At 39.6% G+C, this 27,568-nt stretch overlaps 1 protein-coding gene across 4 annotated transcripts in view; it reads left to right on the top strand.

Annotated features, from left to right (window-relative positions):
- The window catches only part of stk40 (serine/threonine kinase 40), a 101,713-nt gene that overhangs the window by 42,875 nt on the left and 31,270 nt on the right, over positions 1-27,568 (top strand). For all 4 annotated transcript variants that reach the window (XM_059954325.1, XM_059954326.1, XM_059954324.1 and 1 more), the window contains exons 6-7: positions 1,016-1,068; positions 27,331-27,446. In XM_059954325.1, coding sequence (XP_059810308.1) covers positions 1,016-1,068; positions 27,331-27,446 — 169 coding nt within the window. The remainder of the gene's footprint in view (positions 1-1,015; positions 1,069-27,330; positions 27,447-27,568) is intronic.

Below are 27,568 nucleotides of genomic sequence, written 5' to 3'. Positions count from 1 at the left end.
ACTATTTATCTTAAATGTGTAAAACCCCTGTAGTAAATAGCTGTATTTCATTGATTGGATCAGTTCTGGGTGGGAAAAGTGTCAGGACCCCTACCATTCACAGGGGGTCCATGGATCCCAAGTTGGGAGCCCCTTTTTAAAATTTGCTTGTCAGTATTCACCAGAAGTGTTGATTTTAATAACCTTTTTCAAGACTGTAAATTTACAATCAGCAGAAGCTTTCAACAATTACAAATGTGATGTTGAGGATGGGCAAACGGCGTCAAATGCAAACAGTTGAGCCAAGTTGATCTTTTGCTATGGATTGAAGACTTGCAGTAGGTCTTTTAATTATACCCAATGAACCAGCATAGACAAGTGGAAACATTAGGATATAATGTTTAATTTGCTTATGCTTTTCTTCTCCATCTATTTGTTTTATTTTTCCTCCAGAATAAGTGGGTAAGGTTCAATGATAATTTGGTTAAAACCATTCATCATATATTTCAGAATGCAATAGTTCAGTATGTGCTCACCCACTCTAATTTGATGTGTAGCAGTATGACAAATGGATTGTACATAAACTTTCTCTGTTTTGAAATCAAGTAATGAAGAAAATTTTGTTCATTTGAGCCAGCTACAGGGTTTGAGCAGACTCTCCTAGCCTAGTAAAAAGTCGTTATTAATTAAAACAATGCTATTAAGTTTTTCAGAGTTGTAAAATATGTATGTTAGATCATTTGGTATTTGAGTTTTATGCAAATTTTACTATTCTGATTCCCATACTGTTCGTCACTTTGTCACATTACCAGCAACTTCACCAAAAAGCTATGTAATGAAGAGGAATCTTGGAAGAATTCTTCTACTATTCAATTCACATCTGACATGTCCATCTGATTATAATGAGTCTTTGAGAAATCTTTTTTCAATTTGTTTCTTTTGCATGGCAAAATAAAACTAATGTACTGTCAGTCATAATCTTTAGTTCAGTGTCTGCTTGCTCAATCATAAAAAGTAATTTATTTTTCTTCTGCAGAAGAATATTGTGCATAGGGATCTGAAGCTCGGGAACATGGTGCTAAATAAAAGGTAAGCTGAGATGTATTTCTCTCAATTATTGACATTATGTTGTGTACTTTTCCAGTTCATTATTAATCCAAAGGACCAGAACATTTAACTGAGAGAATGATATCAGCTTTGGTGTTCTGAACTAATTATAGTAGAGCTGTGCTGTTTCCTCTCATCCATCAATGCATATGGTCTCAGAAGAGTGCACATGTTCCCCCACTAATCTTGTATTCCTTTTCTCTCAGTGGTACCCACAGTCTTCCTGTTTGTCATTACTAATTCAGCTATGGATTCAGTCAGGTTTGTACTGTAGACCAATACACCAGGCTCATTGATACACAGTTAAGTAAAATAATTCACAGTACTGTTGAACAAACTTTGATCCTCTTAATCTGGACCTCATTTACATTTAGATCCAATTGCACAGTTCATGAACAGGTATTTAATTAAAGCATTTCCTCAGACAAAAATAACCAGTTGCGCCAGAAATGGTTTGAGTCATCCAGTAGGCATTAGCAACTCATCACTTGGCAATGTTATAGTTCCTGATTATCAAGCTGTAAGCAGAAACTTGGAAGTGAAATTTTGTATGATACAGTAATTTGAGTTATGTAAATTGGTACGTTGGTTTGTTCTGGTTACATGTATCGAAGTACAGTGGAAAAACCTGTGTTGCACATTTTCCATCCAGATCAACACACACAAAATGCTGGAGGAGCTCAGTAAGTCAGGTCTCATATCTGGAGGGGGATAAACAATCAGTGTTTTGGGCCAGAACCTTTCATGAATTCTGGTGGGAGAGGAGAAGAGAGAATGTCTAGGGTGTGTGGGATCTTTGATTATGCTAGCTAATTTACTGAGGCAATAAGAAGTGTAGATGGAGGCCGTGTAGAGGAGGCTGGTTCTGCAATGTGCTGAGCTGTGCTACATGCTCAAAAAGGATTTGGATAATAATAAAGTAGCATTGCTGCTGTATAGCTGAATGTTGCAAAAAGTGAGCAATTATTAGCTTCTCAGTGACAGCACCTCACCCACTAGTGAGGGAGAGAAGGGGGAAAATGAAGTAGAGATTGTGCTACAGGACCTGATACCCTGTGAAATTTTTACATTTAAAGGTGTGATAACAAACAAGCCTAGCCAATTTTTTTTGTGATCTGTCGAATCATTAGAAATTGTCCTGCACAGTTATTGTAGCTTAAGGTTTCATAAATCCTGTATAGGATTATAACACTTCGGTTTATATAATGAGCAAACACGAGGAAATCTGCAGATGCTGGAAATTCAAACAACAACACACACAAAATGCTGGTGGAACGTAGCAGGCCAGGCAGCATCTATAGGGAGAAGCGCGTCCTGACAAAGGGTCTTGGCCCGAAACGTCGACAGCGCTTCTCCCTAAAGATGCTGCCTGGCCTGCTGTGTTCCACCAGCATTTTGTGTATGTTGTCCATTTATATAAATCCAGTTAATAAAATCAGGCTGTAACACTTCTGTTTTGTTTTACTTGATTATTATTAGTAAGTGTAACAGAGAAATCACACTGAAGATGCATTTTGCTTAATTTCTCTATTTAAAATTCAGCACCAGGAAAACTTGTTTCTCAGATCTTTATGGTGTCAACAAGAATCAGGCTTTTGAAGAATTGTAGGTTTGGAGGCAAGGGTGGATGCTGGAAATATTGCTTGATTATTTATTTACTAGAATGTCTCATGCCAGCCACAGCGCTATCAGCTCTCTCGTACCATTCAGTAAACATTGGTTGAGATAATCAGTACATTTTGACAGAAGGTAATTGACTTGAAATGCTAATTCTACTTGTATTTGCACAGATACTGCTTGACCTGAGTATTAACAGCGTTTCTGATTTTTATTTTGTTGGGTTAGTTTTTTTTGTGTGGTTACCCTCTAATCTGTCCATTTTTATCTTGGGTGGCCTACACACTATTACAGATTACAACACAGGTTTACATTTGTAGTATGCCTATGCTATAAATTATTGATTAAGTTTGCCAGTACTGTTCATTTCCTTTCCTACGAGATGCCCTGACAATAAAAAATTAAATACTGCTACATAGCTCCAGTTATTTGGGCTCTGATTTTAGTGTTAATGACAGGAAATCATTGAGCACTATATTTTTGCTGCATTTATGATGGACATTTTTTCATTTTGTATTCATTTAAGGGACATGGGCTTCATAGACTAAGCTACCATTTAATTGCCTGCTCTTAGTTACTCCTCAGAAACTCAGAAGGTAGTGATAAGATCTTTCTTGAACTGTTGCAGTCTTTGAGATGTAGATATACTAAGAATACTACCAGGGGCAAAGTTCCAAGATTTTGACCTAGCAACAGTGCTGTACTTCCATGTCAGGATGGTGTATGTATTGGAGAGTAAATTCCAGACAAGGGTATTCATTATTTATTCATTTAGTGATACAACGTGGAACAGGCCCTTCTGGTCCAATGAGCTGCACTTCCGAGCAACCCATATATTGAACACTCGGCTCATCACAAAACAATTTACAATGACCAATTAACCTACTAACTGGTATGTCTTTGGACTGTGGGAGGAAACCAGGGCACTCAACGAAAACTGCACTCGGGGAGAATGTACAAACTCCTTACTAGAACTAGTTCTAGAACTGAACTCAAGTTTGGAGTGCCACAAGCTGTAATAGCATTGTGCTAATTGCTATTCTTCCATGGCATCCTAACAATAGCAAGGGTTGCTGCCTTTGATCCTTCTAGTTTGAGTTAGAAGGTGCTGTCTAATGAGTTTTGATGAGATCCTGCACTGTATCATGTAGATCCTACAGCTCTGCTGCCACTGTGTCAGTAGTGGGATGAATGGTTGTGAGTGGGTGTCAGTTAAATGGACCTTGAGCTACTTGAGCTTTGTTGAAGTTGCCCTCATCTAAGCAAGTGAGTGGTATTTCAACAGCATTCTTGATTTGGGCCATGTAGATAGTGGGCATGCTTGGGGAGCTAGAAGGTGAGTTACTTGTTGCAAGATGCTTGCCTCTGACTTATTCTTTGGGCTATACTGTGTATGTGCTATTTCTGTTCTGTTTTGATTGATGGTAACTCCTTAGGACATTGGTGAGGAATTCAGTCATGGCAGGCAGTATCATAAAATATCAGGCATTAACCCTGGATTTAGTTGAACATCATTGCCTGGCACTTGTGTTGCACAAATGTTACTTGCCATCGATCAGTCCAGGTCTGCATGTTATCTAGGTCTTGCTGCTTTTGGTGTGGACTGCTTTATTATTTAAGGACTTACAGATGATGCTGAACTTCATATGAGTGAAGGAAGGCAGGTCATTCCAGAAGTAGTTGAAGATGGTTGGACCTTGGACGCTACCCTTAGGAACTCCTGCATAGATGTCCAGTGGCTGAAAGCATTGGCCTCGAATCACCTTAGCCATCTTTCTTTGTGCTAGATATGATTTCAGCCAGTGGAGGGATTTTCCACAATTCCCATTGACTCCCTATTTGTAGGGTTCCATGGGGCATAATTGATCAAATGCTGCTTTGATATTGGGGAATTGCTCTCACTTGACCTCTGAGCCTTCAGTTCCTTTGTCCATTTTTGGATTAAGCTTGTAATGATGTCAGGAACTGAGTGACATGGGTGAAACCCAACTGAGCTTCTGTGTTTTTTATTTAGTTGTTTGCCTGTTCTCCATCTCCCTCTGGTGCTTCCCCCCACCACCCCTTTCTTTCTCCCGAGGCCTCCTGTCACATGATCCTTTCCCTTCTCCAGCTGTGTATCACTTTCGCCAATCACCTTTCCAGCTCTTAGCTTCATCCCACCCCTCTGGTCTTCTATCATTTCGCATTTCTCCCCCCCCCCCCCCCACTACTTTCAAATCTCTTACTATCTTTCCTTTCAGTTAGCCCTGACGAAGGGTCTCGGCCCGAAACGTCGACAGTGTTTCTCCTTATAGATGCTGCCTGGCCTGCTGTGTTCCACCAGCATTTTGTGTGTGTTTGAATTTCCAGCATCTGCAGATTTCCTTGTGTGAACTTCTGTGAGCACGTTATTGCTAACTATGTGCTGCTTGCTTGTATTTGTATTGCAGAAGGAAAATGAGGAAACAAGTTGTATAATGTTCCATCACAGAGCTTGGTATGTTAATTGTAGTTGAAAATGTTCATTGTTTATCATTTTTACATCTGTTGATATATTACCAAATTCAACCCAATATTAAAGATGTACTTTATATTTTGTGTATAGAATTTCCTTGAATGATATTTTGGCAGATATTCTCCCCTCCTACTCTTTATCTGGCACTCCCAATTATACCATAGGAAGAACGTGAAATTTTTGCTACTTCGTATACCAGATATCAAGTCCTTGTAAGTGTCTAAAGGGCATGTATTTTGTGTGGTTAAAACACATTGAACCTGAATGGTGAAAATCTTCTGTAGTTAAGAAATTAGATTTTTCGAGGTTAAGGTATATGGGAATAGTGCAAGAAAGAATGAGATTTTTTTTTGAACCAACGATCATCCATTGCAGATCAGGCAGAAAGGTCCAAAAAACCAACTGCAGCTTCTCTTTCTTGCTAAAGATGTTGTTTAATAAGGTATTCAAATGATCAAGTTTGATTGGAATGAAGAATCTGCTGCATTTGGAGTAGTTAAGTGCTTAGTGAATATGACTGACACCTTTAAAGCAAAACTGATTTTAAGTATATTGTGTCATTTTTTTTAATGAACACATAATGAAAAGTTGGATTAATAATTCTACTTTTGACATTTCTATATAGATAGTAATTGCTTGCTATGAATACCAGTTTTGTCTTACAAAGGGAAACATTTTATTCATAAAGATTGAAAACTATGTGCAAAGATGAGTGTTCAGCTTTTAATCAAACATATTTGAATGGTTTATTGCAACCCATTTCAACTTGACACAAGTTCATTGTATTTCATAAGATTGTAGGAGGCCTGTGATCTTTTGGACAACGTGAAATAGAGTTTGTAATTGTTCCACTCTATAATTTATTGTTGTGATTTGCTATGGCATTGCACTATTGTGCAGTAAGGTGGCTAGAGAAAGTCAGGAAAGAAAATGCTTTTTTCATGTAGGAGTGATGAAATTACAGTTCATACTGTTGTGTAAAAGGAATGCCTCCCGTGGAAGTCTTTCTTGTATATAGGCAATAGGATTTAATGAAGGAATCATATTTGGGTGACTCGGAGTGAAAATGCATGACATGATGAGGCCTGCTTGTAAGTTAAAATTCTAGATAATGTGGCATTCAGAATAATTAAAGTAGTAGTGTGTGTCTGGCATATACCATAATATAGTTCATGTTTGTGCCATTTTTTCCCGTAATATAACTACAACCTTCAGTTACAATAACTGTGTGGGATGCAGAAACAAAGTAATTTGCATTCTCGATGTCAAAGATTGTTTTAAGCATGTGGGGAGGGGGTGCAGTGGCTTTGGGGGAGATTCCATTCTTGCAATAGCTAGCCAGTTTTGCTGTATACTCAAGAACGTGAAAATAGGAGCAGAAGTGGGTCATGTCCTTCAAGCCTCCCCTAACATTCAATATGATAGTGGCCGATCAATACTGGTTTATACTTATCTGACATTTCTCTTTATCCTTTGACTATCTACCTTATTTAAAATATTTCTAAAGCATTCTAGAGATTTGTCCCCTTCTGCAAGTAGAAATTCCATGTAGCTCTGTTTTAAATTATATACCTCTTGTAGTTATCACTCCTTGTTTGATAATCTCTCCCCAGCGAAGACATCGCAACATGTAGGCTGAATATGGTCATCTCTCATTTTTACCTCCAAGGAGTTAAAGACCTGAACTATTTAGTCCCTCTTGGTGGGATGCTCTCTCATCGTAGGAATTAGACAGGTAAATCTCCTTTGTATGGCCAGCATTATTGCAGGTAGCTGCATTGTGACTGCTCAGGTAAAGGAAATTTTGCAGTATCCTATCAAACATCCTCTTCTTTCTAGAGACATGCTCTTCTACCTGTTTTTGTATCACCTGCAAATTTAGAAACATTGCATGCTGTTCTTTGTCCTAGGTCGTTAGTGTAAATCACAAGCCAACAACTAACCCTGTATTATTCCACTAATTACCATCTCCCAGTCTGAAAAGAATCCATTAATTTCAACTGTTTTCTGATGAGATGGCCAGTTTTCACTCCATTCTAACACACTTCCTCTGATACCATGGACTCTTAATTTACGTACTGGTCCCTATGTGATGCTTTGTCAAATGCCTTTTGGAAATCTGAATACTACCTCTACAAGTTCCTTTTGCCCAAATTGCATTTGCATTCTCCAAGAAATTGAGTCAATATTATTTACCTTTCACAAAAACATGTTGACTAGGTTTAATTATATTCAGCTTTCCTAAATAATCAGCTGTTTCCTCTTTGATTATTTTTTTGAACAAGGAAGTCACATTGGTGTTCCAATCTTCTGGTACCCAGTTTACCATGTTAGGAAAACATTTAACTGATGGGTCAAGTATCTCTGTGACCATTTCCTCTAAAACCCACTAGGTCCTGACAATTTGTCTACATTTACCTCCCGGATTTTCTCCCAACACTTTTGTCCCTTGTCATTGCGATCTTTATAAGTTCTACCATATTATTTGAAATTAGCCTGGCTGATATCTTTGATACCTTTCTGTACTTTAAAATTCTTAGGCTGTGGCTACATCCTGTCTTGACAGAAAGTAGTGTAGGTGTTTTATTTGCATAATAGTAATGGGAACTTTCAGTGCTATACTTTCATGCCTAATTTAGGGGGAACATTTTCTTCAGAGGAGGAAAACTTCCCTGTGCCAGTGTGATGATTTCTGTTCCTTACTACATTCTGGAGATTTTTGAACCTACAAAAGTAGGTTACGATACTTCCGGTAAGATGGTGGCACAATTCAAAGCAGCAGCCTCTCGGGAGCCAACCAAAGGTGCACCTTTCTTATTAAAATGTGTTTTTTTAAATGATTATAAGACTATACTGAATATCAACAGCAATGGGTATAGCAGGTTTACCACGTCAGTGAGCGGTTTGTTGTTTGGAACAGCCGGCCGAGTTAGAGAAGGAGAAGCTAGTGCCTGTCTCGGATTAGGCAAAGCTCTCACAGGTCAGATTAGGTTCAGAGGAGCTGACCTGGGTGCAGACCATGTAGCTGCTAGCTACTTGAAGGCATCAGAGTTGTTGCACAAAAGCAGCTTGTAGTAACTGTGAGTGACTGTCTTGCAGGTTTCCTTACAATTGCAAGACCCTATTGAACATGGATAATGTAAGATGCTGCAGACCAGTTTCCCTTGTTTGGTGGTGAGACAGGTGATGAAGCTGCACTGTGGCCTCAGTTGTAGCAAGGACTGGGCCTCAAGCGGGCTTGCCTGCTGCTGCAGTCCTAGTGAGACAATGCTGGAGGTGATGTAGCATAGTCTGTGTTTGGTTGGGAGCTGGGCTCTCATCAGTGCTGCCCTCGGATGTTCAACTGGTGGGATGATAAGCTGGATTTCTGGGAGCTGCACCATCAATTTGCATGTTGCTGAGGAACTTGGACTATGCATGTGTTTTCTTATGTCATAGTGTGTTTTTTCCTCTCTCTTGCACTCACTATTTTGAATGTATGTAATGCACCTTAGCCCTAGGGCAGGGGTCAGCAACCTTTACCACTGAAAGAGCCACTTGGACCCGTTTCCCACAGAAAAGAAAACACTGGGAGCCGCAAAACCCGTTTGACATTTAAAATGAAATAACACTGCATACAACGTTTTTTTTTGCCTTTATGCTATGTATAAACAAACTATAATGTGTTGCATTTATGAAATTGATGAACTCCTGCAGAGAAAACGAAATTACATTTCTGCATGCAACAAAAACATTTTGAACTCCGAAAAAAAGACGTTGGGTTGAAAGTTACTTTTAAGTAAAATACTCAATGTCTATTTGAGTCCTTCTTGTATTTATGAAAAACGCCGAACTTAAATTTTCCGCCAGCAGCAAACCAAAAATAACATCAGCCAGCTGTCAGCCTGAAAAATAAAAGGACTATTTCACTGAACAATGAAAAAATATGAATATACATAAAATAATAGGCAATTAAAATATTTATCATACTTGGTTAATGGGATTTCTGCTCCTGGACCTCAGCGCACAGCGTCTGCACATCAGGGCTGTATGACGTCACCTTCATCTTTACACAGGATCGCAAGCTGTCATCTGTGAGGCGTGCGCGATGTTTGTTTTTAATAAAGTTCATGTTGGAGAACACCTGCTCACATACATATGTGGATCCAAAGATCGACAGGACTCCAAGCGCATACTTTTTCATGTTTACATAAATGTCGGGCATAGCATTCCATGTTTCGAACACAAGTTTGTCCGGTTTTGGAAGGTTTTCAATATCACTCCATTTGTGATTCTGAGCAAGAACGGCCTTCTGACGGGCAACATCTTCAAGGTCTGCTGTCAAGCGTCTAAACTTGGACACCCATATGTCTTTGTCGGCTATGTCGGCCAGTTCCATCTCAAGATCAGGTTGACTCACACCTGCCAATGCAGTCGTATTCAGTAGGGAAGGATCGATGCTTAAGGGAGTGACCGGGAAGGATAATGTGTTTTTTTCCTCTCTGAACTCACAGAAGCGTTTCCCAAACGATGTTTGCATTGCGATGATTGCAGAATGTAAATACTCCGAAATTATCATGTCGTGACCTTGTTTGAACTCTCTCAAATTGGGGAAGTGAGACAAAGTGCCTTTCTGTAAATCTCTGGCAAGCACTGTCAACTTGCGCTCGAATGCCAAGACATCCTCCAACATGTGCAGGGCTGTGCGTCCTTTCCCCTGAAGAGCTGTGTTCAGCGTGTTCAGGTGCGCTGTCATGTCTACCATGAAGTGTAGCTTTTCCAGCCACTCTGGCTGTTCCAGCTCAGGAAAGGTGAGCCCTTTGCTGCCCCGGAAAGTTTTCACTTCTTCCAGACACGCGACAAAGCGTTTCAGCACCTCCCCTTTGGACAGCCACCGGACTTTGTTGTGCAGCAGGAGATCAGAATATGCGCTTTCCAGCTCGTCCAGTAACAAACGGAATTGACGGTGATTTAAACTTTTTGCCATTATTTTATTGACAATCTGAATGACAACATCCATTACTTCTGTGCATTCCGGAGGAAATGTTTGAGCGCACAGTGCCTCTTGGTGCAAGATGCAGTGAAAAGTCAGCAGCTTTCTGTCCAGCGACTTCTGCAGTAAAGCCACAAATCCCTTGTGCGTTCCCGTCATATTCGGTGCCCCATCAGTAGCTACTGACACCAGATGGGTGGTCTTTATTCCTTTGGCTCTTAAACAATTCAAGACAGCCTCACAGATGTCCTCCCCCCATGTTTGGTCTTTTAGAGGTATCAACTCAATCAGTTCTTCCTGTGGCCCGGCAGAGTTTACATACCGGCAGAACAACGCTATTTGTTCAATATCACCTTTGTCTTTAGACTCGTCACAGGCAATCGAGTAGGCCACAGCTGAATTGATGTCTTTAATTTGCTGTCTTGTGATGTCTTCTGCCATTTTTATGGTTCTGTCTTTGACAGTCTTTGCAGAGAGGGGCATATCCTTGATTTTCTGCACAATTTCACTCTTGTTTTTAAAGTCCGTGAATAGATGTTCTGAAATCTTAATGAAAGATTCTTTTATATATTCACCATCTGTAAACTGCTTCCCGTGCCTGACTATTTCCTGAGCGGCAATATAACTGGCGTATGTCGTTGATTTTCCAGACTTCATCCATTTCTGGAAATGATTTTTGCTCAGATCAACCTTCCGCATCAGTTCCGAAACGGCTTTTTTTCTCTCATCTCCATCCGGATATTTTTGAGCAAAGGCTGCGTGTTTATTCTGGAAATGCCTTGCGACATTTGACTTTTTGTTGTTTGCTAGTTTCTCATTGCATATTAAGCATACCGGTAAACCAGTCTCGTCAACAGTGAAAGCAAATGAATCTATCGTATCATTAAACGTTCTGTTTTCTTCAGTCACTTTTCTTTTTTTAGAATTCTCCATAGTTGGCTTACCTTGGATCGAAAAATTAAAGAAATCGCGCACTGGCGGGTGTCAGGTATTGGTAGTGGTGACGTATATTAATAGCGATAAAAACACGTTGTAGCGGTGTGCTCACGCAGTCAGTAAACTGCAGTCGAATAACTTTATTCGAACTAAACAGCCTTGCTTTTAAGCCTCCCTCAACCCAGCCCCCATGGACGCAGATGCTGCAAAAGACACGTACTCACAAACCCCCGTAGGCTATCTCCCTTAGCCGGAATGCTGGCTAATTGTGAGCCGTTTCGGATGTGCCAGGAAATGTGTCGCCACACTTAGATTGTACAAGATCACCATAATCTTCAAATTTAGAATTACATTTCAAAAGCTAACAAACTAACATAAAATACATTTTAATTAAATACTGACCAATTATTTCCCAAAGCCACAGGGAGCCGCAGCACAGAGGTGAAAGAGCCACAAATGGCTCGGGAGCCGCAGGTTGCCGACCCCCGCCCTAGGGGAATGCTGTCTTGTTTGACTGTATCCATGCATGGTTTGAATGATAATTAAACTGAATTTGTTTTGACAAGATTACAGGTGACATTTGTAAACTCCAACTTCCCTTTTTATTTTAAAAATATCGAGTTATTCATTTATAAAGAAAGTGCTCTTATTTTCCCCTGCCGTCCTTAATCCACATTGATATAGTTTGTTACATGGCATCAAATGTGGTGTCCCTCATTTCTCTGCTTACTTGAGCCTCCAATACACTCCTAAACCAGCCTGAGTTATCAGTTGTTCAATTTTAGTCAACTTGTATCTTCTGCAGAAGGTACAGAAAATGGCCACCCTTTTCTTAGGGGTAAATGCAGAATAAGAACAACCTTTGTAATCCTGCCCTTGATCTCTGGCCACTGAATTTTGTCTCTGGTGACATTTATTGATTTGGGGGCAAAAAGTTTCCATGAAGAGTGCAAGAAAAGCATGGGAAATTTTGATGACTACAATCTGTCAAGGGCAGAGCTCCCTTTTACCCATGTGCCTGAGATGCAGATTAAAATCCAGGACCTTAGCATTTTTTTGGTTCCATGAATATACCAAATACATGCTCCCCTTTCATTCCACAGATTGGTGCTGCCTGGATTACTGGTGGTGGGAACCATTTAAGATGAGGAGTGTGAGATTTTACTGGGGCATTTAATATCATGGGAAGTTCCACATTGGATAGGTAGGAAGCTGTTCAGATGATGTGTCATTGTTTGCCAGTGATCTAGTAAGGAAAGTTTACAGGCGTTGGATGATATGGCTTCATATGCCAACAAGACATGGCTCATAATATTCCTCAATTCATGAAGAATTACAAACTGTTTCTCACCTTACACTGAAAAGCATGAGGGAATAGCTAGTTCCTGTCACAAGTAGCTAGCGTTCAAAGTAGGTCACTGGCTAAGAAGCTGTATAAGAAACCTCTTGTTTTAAATTGCACCACAGACTGGGGCCAGTATTTGAAAATGCCTTGGTTTATCTCATTAAAAATTTGAAGAAAATTTTGGCATGGATTCAAGTGTATGTTCCAAAAGCAAAAAGTGTTGTGTTTCCATTAATGATTCACCAAGTTACCCCAGTGACACGTTTTTTTTCTTGACACAGCAATTTTTATCGATGTGTTTCTGTTGTGGGTTTTTTTTGGGTGGGCCCATGAATGTGAAGTTTCCTGTCAGAGCCTTGATATATTTCAGTGCTTCACATACTGAATTTGTCTCGGTGACTTTGATGTAGTCAATGTTGCAGGCTAAGCTCTTAGTTGGAAAATATTTTATTGCTGTTTTACTTTGCTCACTTTATCCCTGGCTTTTTAGAATATCTTGGATTTTCCCCAAAGTTCCACTTTTACTTGTGGAAATTATGAAGTGGTCAGAGCATATAAGAGAGTGTACAATACATTTAACACTGAAAAAACAATGGATCTCTATTTCAGGAGGTATTTTTAAACTGGAAAATGTGAAATTTAAATTATCTTTGAATATGCTTACATATCAAAGAAAGTAGGCAAAGTCCATTGGATGATTAGGTTGGCTATTCATAGCTGAAGATGTTTATAACTACACCGTTCAGTAAATGCTATAAAATATTTAACAGGGTAAGTTTTCAGTATTAATGAATGATATATAATCTTTAAGCATTCTACATTTTTCTTTTCATTCTGTTCTGCCTCAGCCATATGGGATAGGATGTAGGGTTGATATTGTGAGTAAACGAGGGGCATAGTTCTCCATGGATCAACTTGCATGATTATTCTTTGAGCTAGAAGGCTTGACTTTTTGAAACCTTCAATGAATAGGAGTTTTCAAGCAGATGTTACTCAGTTACTAAACTGGAGCTCTGGAATAAACATCCAGTGAATAAGTTCAAATCTGTGGTTGCTTCAATCAAGAGTGAGTGAGCAGGGAGCCAATCCTGTATTGTGTAACACTGCCATTTTTTTTAGGAAAAATGGACCAATTCTGACAACTCTACTACCTGTCTTGTATCTATGAGTCAGTACAATGCTGAAACTTTCTTTTAAACCTTAGTCTAAAAATTTGTAAAATGTTGCTGGTTATCTGAAGTGATGTCATTAGACCTACCGTTCCATTCCTTCCTGTATAACCTCAATCTGATCCTCCACCTCTTTTACCCTCTGGAAGAAATCACTGAAATACTTATGTAAAGCCACAACCATGAGTGTATTCTTCCAGTCTTTCCTGTACAGTATGTCATTTATATGTAATGATATGTTGGTGAGAATATAGATCTGGAAACACTGAGCCTTAACTGAATTGTATTGAGTAAGCTTTGTGCTGTGCTCTTATAACTAGTAACATCCCAATGTTTGTGTTGAGTTTGTGGATTTTGTCTCCCTGCCTCAAACATGTTTTGTTGTTTTATGTGTTCCTGCAGCACCAAAATGACTTTTTTCAAATACAGTTTTCAGCTTTTGGCTTTCTTCTCTCCCCTACCCACACTGTGCTTTAACAAAATAAGTTTTTGGGAAATGCATGCATATGGATACTGTATTGGTCTTTCCTGTTTGTCTCTTTCAGCTTTTCTATTTATTTCTGGTTTTGTAGGCTAATTATTTTTTGTGCAAATTTCTGTCTTTTACAGAAGTAAATAACTTTTCAAATAACTGTGTCACGCCTTGTTTTGACAGTTTAATGCAGTTTCCTTAATCTTTTGTAAATTATTCATCTTTACAAGAGTTGTGTGTAGGAATAGAAATTTAAATTTGGGCCATTGCCCTATATTTAGTGCACGTTACTATTGTGGTATAGCATCAGTAAAAGGTGACTCATTTATTACAACCACTGCTGGGTTTAGTTCCATAGTAATCTGTACCTATTCCAGCTTGTGGGTGGGGTTGGGTATTTAGAAAAACAAGTGTAGATTAGTTCAGTATGTTTCTTGTCTCAGAGAAAATGTTTGATGAGCTGGTGTTGTGGACTTGGTGTAAAGAAATTGGTGACTTCCCTGTTATGTATGTTCAGTTCATGATAATTCACCCTTATGGAATTCACAAATCATAGCCCAAAAATCTGAGATGCAAAATTAAATTTGCTCTTCAAATATTTGTGATTTAAAAAGAAAAAGTGCCAAAGAATGAATTTTCTTTTTTTCAACTTGCATATTTTGATACATGTGCAGATAATGTGACATTTTTGTGCAGTAGATTCATTTTGTTGTTTACCAATATTTTTTTCACCTGAGTTTTCCATATAATTTACCCTTATGATGTTAAGAAAGGCAGCAAGTTTAAATGCAAGTTGCAAACCATATTATTAGTTAGTGAGTTATATCTTGAAACTATCTTACCTATATTTGATATGTTTGTTTTTATTTAAACTAAAGGGTGGAATGTGATAAGCGTGTCTCCACTTAAGAGATTTAAGAAACTGACAAAGCAATCTCTTAAAGTGCGCACTGCTGTGGTACTAGCAGCTGAGCTATTCATCACCATAGAGAGAATCCTACTTGTAACATGAGACCAGATGGGAAATCGGGGTTTTGTTATGGAAATCATGCTATGGGCAGCTTAGAAACATAACCCTTTCAAGGTACAGGGGTCACCTGGTAATTTCTATTGTATCGTTGCGTTGGTTTTGGAACCATGAAAACTCAACAGCATATTTTGTGTATAACCATGTTTAAGATGGTGCTGGTAAAGCATAGTGACAACTTACTGGTAACAAACCTATCTATAAACTGCTGTAGTAATCACACTTTTTCATGGATACGATCACTGCAATCGGTAGCCTGCAACTTCCTTTTCAAAGCTGAGCTTTTGAACCGCCTGCATGACCTGGCATTTTTGCAGTGTGAACTGATATCTTGAAGGTGCAGGACGGTTGCAGTGTGGCATGTACGGGCCGAATAAAGAGGGCACGCCATGTCCCGAGAGCGAGGAAAGAATCAAGTTTTGATCAATTTAAGTGCTGGGCCAAATTGGAAAGGTTGGGTATGGGCTGAATTGAGGCAGCAGGGCCCAGCCCAATATCATATTGAAGTGGCAGAACCCAGGTCTGAGAGCGAGGAACAATTTGAAGTTTGGACAATTTAAGCATCAGGCCATATTGAAAAGGTCAGGGTCTGGAGGATGGGCCGGTTCAGCTCGCTGCTCCATGAGGTTTACTCATCGCTGCACTGAACTGAAGCTGTGGACTCATTTTTGTGAACTTCATTAACTTGCTTTTATTATTTGTGCAATTTGTTTTTTATCTGCACATTGGCTGTTTGGTCTTTTATGAGTTCTGTTGGGTTTCTTTGTTTTGTAGCTGATGTAAGGAGATCGATCTCAACTTTGTATAATGTATATACACTAGGATAATGTTTTTTGAACTTTGAAGTGATATTGGAAGGGTCATTAGTATGTACACAAAACACTAGAGGTATTCAGCAGATCAGGCAGCATCTTTGGTAAAGAATAAAGAAGAGCCAACATTTTGGGCGGAGAATGATTTTTCCCTTTTAAAGCTTTGTGGATATAGACATTAGTTCTTGTAATACCACTTATCAGTGAAACCAGATATGAAAGAACTTAAATTTTTCATTAGTTTGTAATATGGCCAACATTGGAAGTGATTGTATTGTTGCCATCCCTTATGGTCCTCAAATTGAGTTTCCATGTCATTTCAGAGACAGTGAGTCAACTGCATTACTGTGGACTTGAAGTTGCTTGAGAGGTTGGGCTAGATTTAAAATTAGACATTTTCTCTAAAGAAAGTTTCAGTGTTATTACTGCTAATAGGTTTTTTTAACTCCATATTTAATTAATTTAAGTTCCTTGTTGCCTTGGTGGGATTTAAAATCTTGAATCTGGATTTAGCCCAATAACATGTTCCCCATAAGTGTTTACAAAGAGGTCATACGTCTGTTTTCTTTGAAAATGTTTTGCTAATTGAAGCATTTACAGTGTTATATATTTGAATACTTATTTTCTCCTTCAGTGATGCTGCTGAGCCAAACTATAATGGTCTCTCCTGTTCCTTTGGGTTCTTCAGATGCATGAAGAGGAAGAGCTTGCTACATTGGCAACAGCTTGTTGTACTGCCCTCACTTGTGTATCTAGACTTTCACTTTTTAATGCATTGTTTTTGAACTTGTATTTCTTCAGGCCCAGTAATTAACATTTCCCCCAAAAGATTTCTTCTGTTAGCAGGGAACTTGAACAGGAAAATGGCCAACAATTGAAGAGGGAAGCTAGCTTAAAGCAGGATCTTTGTGGAATTTGTGCAACTGCTGCTTTATGATGTGTTATAGTGAAAACTCTGTTATCTGACGCATTCCAAATGTGACGGACACCAGGAAATCAAATATTCCAGTTACCTTGATGTTGGCTCTTTCCCTCAAATGCCAGTTCGCTAGGTGCCAGAAAACCATGCACTCAATGTAATAGTTCTGTATATTATTTTACATTATTACAGTTGTCACTTTAAAATGCTATTATGAATACTTTGATTCAGAAGTCATGCTAGGGAAGTCATTGTTAAGATTGTTTTTGCAGTGCTATTTTAATGGAGAATTGAGAAAGATTAAAAAGACCTATAAAGACTGAGGTTTTCATTCTTGTAAGGGGCTATAAGCAAGCATACATCTGTTTCTCTGTGATAATTGAAAACATGTATTTTTAACAAGAATCATACTTGTACAAATTGTCAACAGTTTTCAAGAATTAGAGCTAAAATAGGGAATAAGTGATCCCTTTGAGTTGCTGGGCATTTTCTTAGTTTGACTGACTATCCCAAACAGTTTGGTAATCCTATTAATGTATTTGGAAATAAGTTGGATTTCAATCATCAAACGATGGAAAAGTATGTTCTGTTATTCATTCCAACTCGGGGACTTCTCCCTGAGTGTTGACTGGATGATTCTGGATGAATGCCAACATGTCAGTGGTTTCTCCTTGCCAAAATTTGTGGTCTTTCTCAATGACTGCTTCATTGCTGTGTCTTTTGTCACCAAGCTCTGATCAACTGAGGTTCTTTATAATCTGTGTTTATGCCATGTACGTCAATGTGGCTGTGCACTGAGACCTTAAATGAATATTTTGTTCCTCTGCTTCTTTCTGCTTCCCACTGTAATGTGGTCCATGTTTGGCTTTGCTCTTTTCCCTATTTGTGGAGTACATCAGTTATAGCAGATCTATTTCACGTCTCAAATTTATTAATTCCTGTTTGAACTCAGTTCCCAACATTCCTATTTCCTAGTTGATGTCACTTAGTTCCTGACTTTTCATGAACTGCAAAAATGTGCTAAAATCTGCATGTTGAAAAGTTATTCAAAATGACCTGGAATATTGGCTTCATGTTAGCATTCATTTCAAGAGGTCTAGAATACAAGAGCAAGGATGTGATGCTGAGGCTTATAAGGCACTGGTGAGGCCTCACCTTGAGTATTGTATACAGTTTTGGGCTCTTCATCCTAGAAGAGATATGCTGGCATTGGAGAGGGTCCAGAGTAGGTTCACAAGGATTATTCCAGGAACGAAAGGGTTATAATATGAGGAACATTTGATGGCCCTGGGTCTGTACTCGCTAGAATTTAGAAGGATGAGGGGGAATCTCATTGAAACCTTTTGAATGTTGAAAGGCCTAGACAGTAGATGTGGAAAGAATGTTCCCCATGATGGGAGAGTCTGGGACAAGAGGGCACAGTCTCAGGATAGAGGGGCTGCTTTTAAAACAGATGTGGAGAAATTTCTTTAGCCAGAGGGTGGTGTATTTGTGGAATTTGTTGCCACGTGTAGCTGTGGAGGCCAGGTCATTGGGTATATTTAAGGCAGGGTTTGATATGATCTTGATCAGACATGGCATCGAAGGTTACAAGAAGGCCGGGGACTGGGGTTGAGGAGGGAAAAAGGATCAGCCACGGTTGAATGGCGGAGAAGACTCAATGGGCCAGATGGCCTCATTCTGCTCCAGTATCTTAAGGTTTTGATTTTTCTTTCTCCGTAGATGCTGCCTGACTTTTTCTCTCTAGCATTTTTTACTTTAGATTTTAAGCAGATGTACTATTTTATATCCAAAATATTCTAGCAATATTTCCCTTCCCTTGACTGTTCTTATTACCATCCATTTACCTCATCCAGACAGGTCAAATACAATTAATGATCCTGCATTACTAGCATTTAGGTTTTTTGGTTCTTTTCCCTCTTGCACATATTTCCTTTGTTCTTCCCATCCCAGCAGAACAATTTAATTGCTTTTCCTTTTTCCTTGCTGCCATCCGATCCATCTTTGATTCCATAGTGGTCTTATTAAACAAGTGAGAAGTAAATGGAGTGGAAGTAAATAATCTTCAGTCCCGAGGGAATCCCTAAGAAAGAAAGTGATTCCATTTATTATCAGAGTATACAACCTGAAATGTTTATTCTTTGCATACATCCATAAAGACCAGGAGAAGCCAAAAGAACAACAGAAAAATGTTAGAACCTCAAAGCCCCCTTTCCCTACGCCTTTGCATAGGCAGCAGCAAAGCATCAACCCCCACCTATTTCAACAGAAAGCATCAGTGCCCACCACCCAATAGTTAATCCTCCACAGAGACACCATGATCTGCGGTCAACAACAACTATTTACCCAACAGTTTGCTATTCCACTGGCTGTCTCTCTCATTAAGAGTTGTCACCCATTTCACAGCAAAAAGGAAGACTAACAAACAGTGGCTTTTATAATGTTACAGTCTACCACGTCATGTTTTATTCCAAGATTCTTCAACTTGAGAATCGGCAGCAAATTCTCCCCACCATCAAGAGAAAGAGAATGATCACTTGGCTACAGAGACGTCTGGCTGCAGCATTTGCTGCCGAGAAATCTTAAATGTTTCTTTTCCCACGACGTCTCTGTCAGCACCACCAGCATGGATTTGGTTGTTCACAAATCTGTGCAAGGCTGCACCCTGGAGGCGCCATCTTCCAGGCCACTTCTGGAGAATGCTGGAGCACATTCATATGCTCCAAGTGCGGGAACTGACCCACAGTGGAAAAAAACGCAGTTTGAGTGCTGTTGCAGATGAGGGAATTCGATTGGATCTCAACCACCTTGAAAAGGAAAATGAGACATTAAAGAGAGGAATTTAAGCTGTTTCCACAGATGAGCTTGAAGAAGCAGCAATTTGGTACCCTCTTAGTTTCAGATCCTGTTCTCAATATGTTAATTCTAGTCGTCGTCCTGGTTTAGAAATTCTCCTCGGTATCATTTCCATCTGCCAAACAGATGGTGCAAAGCCCTTACTATAAAGTATTCAATTTTGATGACCTTTTAACATTTTATAGCTAGCTTTCCCAAGTCCATAATGAGTGACAGAAACTTCAGCTATCCCTTGCACTGGCATTTTCTGCCTGAATTTTCCGTTTTGCTAGTCCATTTGTCTTCAAGTGCCACCTCAAAATGATGCTTATCTGCCCAGCAGTTTTCCTATACTTAGCATTTCAAGATCCTTCACTGGACAGCAAGTGACACAAATCCTGATAAGAGGTGAGCTTAAAGTAATAAGTAGGGTATGTTTAGTGAACTCGGGAATGTATGGCTTAGGCAGCTAATGCCAGGACTTTCATTCAGACTCTAAGAGGTTGGAGTAGAATTAGGCCATTTGGCTCATCGAGTCTGCTCCACCATTCCGTCATGGCTGATTTATTATCCCTCTCAACCTCATTCTCCTGCCTTCTCCCCAAAACCTTTGACACCCTGATTAATCAAGAGCATATCAACTTCTGCCTTAAATATACACAATGCCTTGACCCACACAGCCGTCTGTGACAATGAATTCCACAGATTCACCACCCTATGGCCCAAGAAATTTTTCGTCATCTTTTCCAAATGGATGCCCCTCCATTTTAAGGCTCTGCCCTCTGGTCCTAGACTTCTCCATTAAGGGAGACGTCCTCTGTATCTTTTCCGTCTAGGCCTTTTCAGTATTCCATAGGCTTAAATGAGATCTCCCACCTCATTTTTCTAAACTCCAGCAATTATAAGCCCACAGCCATCAAGTGCTCTTCATGTGTTAACCCTTTCATTCCTGGATGAATTCTTGTGAACCTCCTATGGATCTTCTGTAATGCCAGCACATCTTTTCTTAGGTAGGAGACCCAAAGCTTCTCACAGCACTCCATGTGGTTTGACCAATGCCGTATAAACCCTCAGTATCACATCCTTTTGCATATGAGGCCTGTCAAAATGAATGCTAACTTTGCATTTACCTTCCTTATCACTGACTCAACCTACAGCTTCAGGGAATCCTGCACGAGGACTCCCAAGTCCCTTTGCACCTATGATATTTGAATTTTCTCCATATTTAGAAAATAGTCCCACTATATTCCATCTGACAGTTCTTTGCCTATTCTTCCAATCTGTCTTATTCCTTCTGCAGGCACTCTGCTTCCTCGGTACTACCTACCCCTCCTGTCTTTGTATCATCCACAAACTGGACGACAAAGCAATCAATTCCTTCAGCCATATCATTGACATATAACATGAAAAGAAGCAGTCCCAGCATCCGACCCCTGTAGCACACCACTAGTCATTGGCAGCCAACCAGAAAGGCTCGTTCTATTCCCAAACTTTGCGTCCTGCCAATTAGTCAATGCTCTATCCAAGCTAGTACCTTTCCTGTAATACCATGGGCTCTTATCTTGCTGAGCATCCTCTTGTGTGGCTCCATGTTAAAGGCCTTGTGAAAATTCAAGAAAACAACATCCACTGACTCTCCTTTGATTCTCCTAACTCTTATTTCCTCAGAGTTCCAGCAGATCTGTCAGGATTAAGGAAACCATGCTGACTTTGGCCTATTTTGTCATGTGCCTCCAAATACCCTGAAACCTCATTAATAATAGACACCATCATCTTTCCAACCACTGAAGTCGGTAACCAGACCATAGTTTCCTTTCTTCTGCCTTCCTTCCTTGCTTCCTTCCTTCCTTAAAGAATGGAGTGACATTTGCTATTTTCCATTCCTCCAGAATCCAGTGGTCTTGAACGATTTTGAACTAATGCTTCCACAGTCTCTTCAGCTAGCTCTTTCCGAACCCTGGGGTGTAGTCCATCTGGTCCAGGGGACTTGTGTACCTTCAGGTTTTTCAACTTCCCAAGCAGCTGCTTGTTAGCAACGACACTCACTTCTACTTTCTGACAGTCTTTCATTTTTGGCATTCTGCTATTGTCTTCCACGGTGAAGACTGGTGTGAAATACTTAAGTTTGTCCGCCATTTTTGTCCCCCTTTACTACCTCCAGCGTCATTTTCCAGCAGTCCAATATCCATGCTCGCCTCTTTTACTCTATAAAACTTCCTGTATGTTATTATTAGCTTATTACCTTCATATTTCATCATTTCTGTCTGACATTTTATTTGCCTTATATTTTTTTAAAGCTTTCCAGTCCTCTAACTTCCCATTAATTTTTGCTGTATTATATGCTCTCTCTTTTGTTTTTATGTTGTCTTTGTCTTCTCTTGTTAACCATTGTTGCCTCATTCACTCTTTAGAATATTTCTTCATCTTTGGGATGTATCTGCCCTGCGCCTTCTGAATTTCTCCCAGAAATTCCAGCCATTGCTGTTCTGCCATCTTCTTTGCTAGTGTCCGTTCCAATCAATTTTGGCTAGCATCCCTCTCATGACTCTGTAATTCCCTTTAATTCCACTATAATACTGATACATCCAATATTCTTCCTCACAACCTGCAGGGTGAAAGCTATCCTAAGGGTTCCTTTACTTTAAGCTCTCTAATCAAATCTGGGTCATCACATAACACCCAATCTGTAATTCCTGCTCCCCTACTGGGTTCAACCCCAAGCTGCTCTAAAAAGCCATCTCATAGGCATTCGACAAATTCCATCTCTCGGGATCCAGCACCAACTTGAATTTTCCAATTTACCTGTATATTGAAATATTGAAATCTTGCATGATTATCTTAACATTGCCATTTTTGGCATGCCTTTTTCTATCTGCTATTGTAATTTGTAGCCCTCATCTTGGTTACTGTTTGGAGGCTCGTATATAACTCCTGTCAGGGTCGTCTTATCCTTGCAGTTTCATAACTCTACCAACAAGGATTCAACATTTTCCAATCCTATGTCATCTCTTTCAAAACATTTGATTTCATTTTAACCAACAGAACCACAGCATCCCCTCTGCCTACCTGTCTATTGTTTTGATACAGTGTGTCTCCTTGGATGTTAAGCTCCCAATTATGATCATCTTTCAGCTATGAGTCAGTGATGTCCACAACATCACACCTGCCAGTCTGTAACTGCACTACAAGATCTACTTTATTCTGTATATTGTATCCAATCAAATATAATACCTTCAGCCCCATATTCTTCATACTTTTTTATTTTGTCCCCATGTTATACTTTAAATCATCCGACTGACTGCAACCTTGCTCCATCATTTGCCTGTCCTCCAGTCTCACTACACACAGCAGCTAGTTATATACCAACTGCCCCATCATCCCTATCCCTGGTTCCCATTCACCTGCCAAATTAGTTTAAACCCTCCCCAACAGTTCCCACAAACCTGTCAGCCAGGATATTGGTCCCCCTTGGCTTCAGTTGTAACTTTTCCTTTTGGTCCAGGTCATACTTACCCCAGAAGGGATCCCAATGATCCAGAAATCTGAAGCCCTGTCCTCTGCACCATTTCTTTAGCCATGCATTCATCTGTCAAACCCTCCTTCCCCTTACTGGCAAGTGGCACAGGCAGCAGTCCAGAGATTACTACCTTGGAGGGTCCCGTTTTTCAGCTTTCTACCTAATTTTCTGTATTCATCTAAAGGACCTCCTCCCTTTTTGTACCAATTTCATTGGTACCTTTGTGTACCATGACTTGAGGAAATTAAAAAAATATGTGAGAGACTAGAATTAGGAGTGTCAAAAATAGAGGAGAGCAGATATAAGAGGATTGGAACACGAGAGTAGACTAAGTTTTATAATGAGAATAAGAGGAATTTGAAAAGGCATGTAAATGTCAAAATTCTAGAGAATCAGATTAATATCTCTGGCATATGAAATATTGTTTTGCAGCAGCAGTAGTTTGCAATATATAATAAAAAATACAATTAGAACTATGTCTATAAAATTATTCGTGCAAGAAGTGCAAAAAAAGAAAAAAATAGTGAGATAGTGTACGTGGGTTCATTGACCATTCAGAAATCTGATGGCAGAGTGGAAGAACCTGTTCCTGAAATGTTGAGTTTGTGTCTTTAGGCTCCTGTACCACTGCCTTGATAGTAGCAATGAGAAGAGGGCACGTCCTAGGTGATGGGGGTCCTTAATGACAGATGCTGCCTTTTGAAGATGTCCTCAATGCTGCGGAGGTTAGTACCCATGATGGAGTTGGCTAAGTTTGCAACTTCCTGCAGCTTTTTCTTACCCTGTGCAGTTGCACCCCCCCCCCCCCCCATATGAAATAGAGATGCAACCAGTTAGAAATGTCTCTGTGGTACATTTGCAGAAATTAGTGAGTCTTTGGTGACATGCCAAATCTCCTGAAGCGCCAGTGAAATATAGTCACTGTTCTGCCTTCTTTGTAACTGCATGAGTATGTTGTACCACGATAGACCTTCAGAGATGTTGACACCCATGAATTTGAAACTGCTCTGCTTTTCCACTACTGATCCCCCAATGAGTTCTGATGTGTGTTCCCTTGACTTCCCCTTCCTGAAGTCCACTATCAGTTCCTTGGTCTTGCTGACATTGAGGTTGTTGTTGCAACATCACTCAACCAGCTGATGTATGCATCTCACTCCCATATACCTTCTCGTCACCATTTAATATTCTACCAACAACAATTCTGTCATTGGCCACTTTATAGGTGGGGTTTGAGCTGTGCATGGCCACACAGATTACTAGATCACCAGATGCTGGAGGGATTTGCACAGATGTAGTAGCTTCATTCTTCCTCTCAAAATGTGTATAAAAGATATTTGGCTCACCTGACAGTGATGCATCACAGCCATTCTTGATGTTAGGAAGTAATGGCCTGCAAACACTGCCAAAGCTCATGTGCATTTGATTCTATCTTAACTTTAATCATATTTTTAAGCTCTTAAGATAGCCTAGGTCATACCTAGACTTGTATAATTCTGGATCACTGGTCTTGAATGCCACAGATCTAACCCTCAGCAGTCTATGAAACTCCTGGTTCATCCATGTTTTTGGTTTGGGTTTATGTTCTCAGATCACATGGGTCTTGATGAAGTCAGTGACAACTGTAGTGTATTCATTCTGATTCAAAGATGAATCCCTGAATATTGCCTAGTGCACTGACTCAAAGCAGTCCTTTAAATGCTCCTTTGCCTCCCGTGACCATACCTTAGTCCTCACCACTGGTGATGTGGTCTTTAATCTGGGCATACAGGCAGAGATTAGAGGTACAGCCAGACAATCAAACTTTCCAAAGAGTGGACGTGGGATGGAACGCTAAGTGTTCTTGATGGTGGTGTACGAGTGGTCAAGTGTGTTGGCTCTTGTGGTTCCATAGGTGATATATTAGTAGTAGTTATTCTGACAACTTCTGGTTGAAGTACCCCACAATGATGAACAAGGCATCAGCGTGAGTTGTATTGTGACTCTGGTCATGGTGCTTGTCTTCTCCTGTGCCTGCCTGAGGCAGAATGTACACTGCTACCAGGATGATGGCAGAAAACTCCCTTGGCAGATCAAATGGACAGCACTTGACCACAGGATGTTCCAGGTTGGGTGAGCAGGACTGAGACAGAACTGTCACACCTGTGCACCACCATAAGTCGATCATGAAACATAGTGTCCCTCCTCTGCCTTTAAAACACTCAACGGAGCTGCCTGTACGGGAAATGCTGAAGCCATCAGGCTGCAGCACTGCATCTGAAATGGGTGAGAGTTGCTTGTGAGTATCTTTTTAAAAACTCTATCTAAATGTTAATTAGTTAGGAAAGGGTCCTTGTAGTATTGTGTACTGGCTTGCTATTGTGATGTAATACTTTAGTGCAAAATAGCTTTGAAGATATCTAGCAATATTGACATTGCAAGTCTATCAAGAAATCATGGCAAGCTCTGTATATTTATACAATGGTGAATATAATTAATGAACATTGTAAAAGTGAATGTCTGAATAATATGAGCCATTCATGAATTTTTACTGTTTTGATGGTTTAAGCGATAATTACTGCAAACAAACTAAAACTTGCTGCCCAGAGTGTTATCATTGGAGGTGGATTATGCATCAAGGCAGAAATGTTGTAATGCAAAGAATGGAAAAGGGGTTAAGTATGTAACGTGTAATCAGATTCAACATGGTGTTGAATCTGAGTTTGATCTGGAAAAAATTATCATTTTTGGCAAGACTTGCAAGAATGTGAGGAAGGTGATGAGTCTCAAAAATGGTAAAATATTAAATGAACTGCCAGAGTTCACTTGAATATTTCAAGAAAAGTGCAAACCTGGCAAATTCCGTTGTGAAGGAAGTCAGCAAAGACACATAGTTTAGTGGCAGGAAATATTCTCTGTAACGTTTAGATGAGATGGCCCTTTTTTTTGAGAAGGATGATCTCACTAAGGTACATCTTGAGGAGTGGAAAATCTGCTCCAGGTTTTAGGGTGGCTACAGATTATTTTGATTTTGGTCCAGGATGTAATGACAGAAGTTAAAACTCTGTCTATCATTTGGAGAATCTGTGGATTCTGGTGATAGTTGTATTCAACTGAAGTGGTGATCTAACAAAAAGGTCTGGATGGGTGGCATTACAGTACCTCTAAGATCAAACTGTTGTTTCGCTCCACTGACCAACATTGTGTAAAAATAAATAGATCCTTGCTCATCATTGACAATGTTTCTGGACATCAGGTTAACATCAGCCAGTATCCATGTGAATATTGTTATTGTAACACTACTTTGTTACAACTCACAGACCAAGTTCTTTAAATCTATTCAATATACATCTACCACAATTGATTTATTTCTTATTTGTTTTCTCTTCTAGAGTATGTATTGCATTAAACTGCTGCTGCACAGTGAACAAATTTCACGTCACTTGCCGGTGATAATAAATCTGATTCTGATATTTTCTGGGAATGGAAACTTTTTTATTTATGGAGGGATCCTGTACACTTTAACTTTTGAAGTGACCTGCTGTCATTTATTCAGGATGTACACGAATAACTGGTTTCCTGTTGATCTGTTGATAACTTCCAGTATCTTTTGAGGTGCTAATTGCAAGCACAGCCCTTTTTGTCATGGTGAAATCTAATGCTTAGTGATGGTTATGGAGTGTGTTTATGATGATCAGGTAATTGATAATGTATGCTGATACTTTTGAATATTTGAAGAAAAATTCTCTTCAGAGAATTATTATTTGCACAGTTTTACTTTTGGGTACTCTATATCCTGGGAGGAAGTTGGTTCTAACAGAATAAAGTCTTGTTAATTTAGAAGCTCAGGAATTTAGCACCTTCCCAGCTTTTCAGTTCTGTGCTTGTGTGGTGCAGCATGAAGGTTGTTACAATGCATAATATAAGCTGGAAAGTGCACTGTACTTTCATTTATTTAATGACCCAGGTTTCTGGAATAAGAATTGAGTCAGCAATGCATGGAATAACTGTACAAATTGTTAAAAGCTGGCAATGTTTAATGTCAACACTTTCAGTGGAAAAATGAATTTCCTTTATTTCTGTAGTTTCTACTCTCCGTCCCAAGTGCCTAATAAATATTGAGGTGTGTGCTTTTGTTTTTGTTTTCCTGCAGGACCCATCGGATCACCATCACTAACTTCTGCCTAGGAAAGCATCTAGTTAGCGAAGATGATTTACTCAAAGATCAGCGCGGAAGCCCTGCCTACATCAGCCCTGATGTACTGAGTGGTGAGTTCCCATTCCTCATTACTTAGGACTGTTGGCAAAGGCATGGATAAAATCACTATTCAAACCTATTTTATTTCTTGCTGAGTATGTTCATGTGAGACAAACAAGGTTTTCCTAGTTTC

This window comes from Hypanus sabinus, chromosome 30, assembly GCF_030144855.1.
Source record: "Hypanus sabinus isolate sHypSab1 chromosome 30, sHypSab1.hap1, whole genome shotgun sequence".
NCBI classification, from domain to species: domain Eukaryota; kingdom Metazoa; phylum Chordata; class Chondrichthyes; order Myliobatiformes; family Dasyatidae; genus Hypanus; species Hypanus sabinus.
The sequence above is the reverse complement of the archived record's forward strand: the minus strand, read 5'-3'. Positions and strand labels throughout refer to the sequence as shown.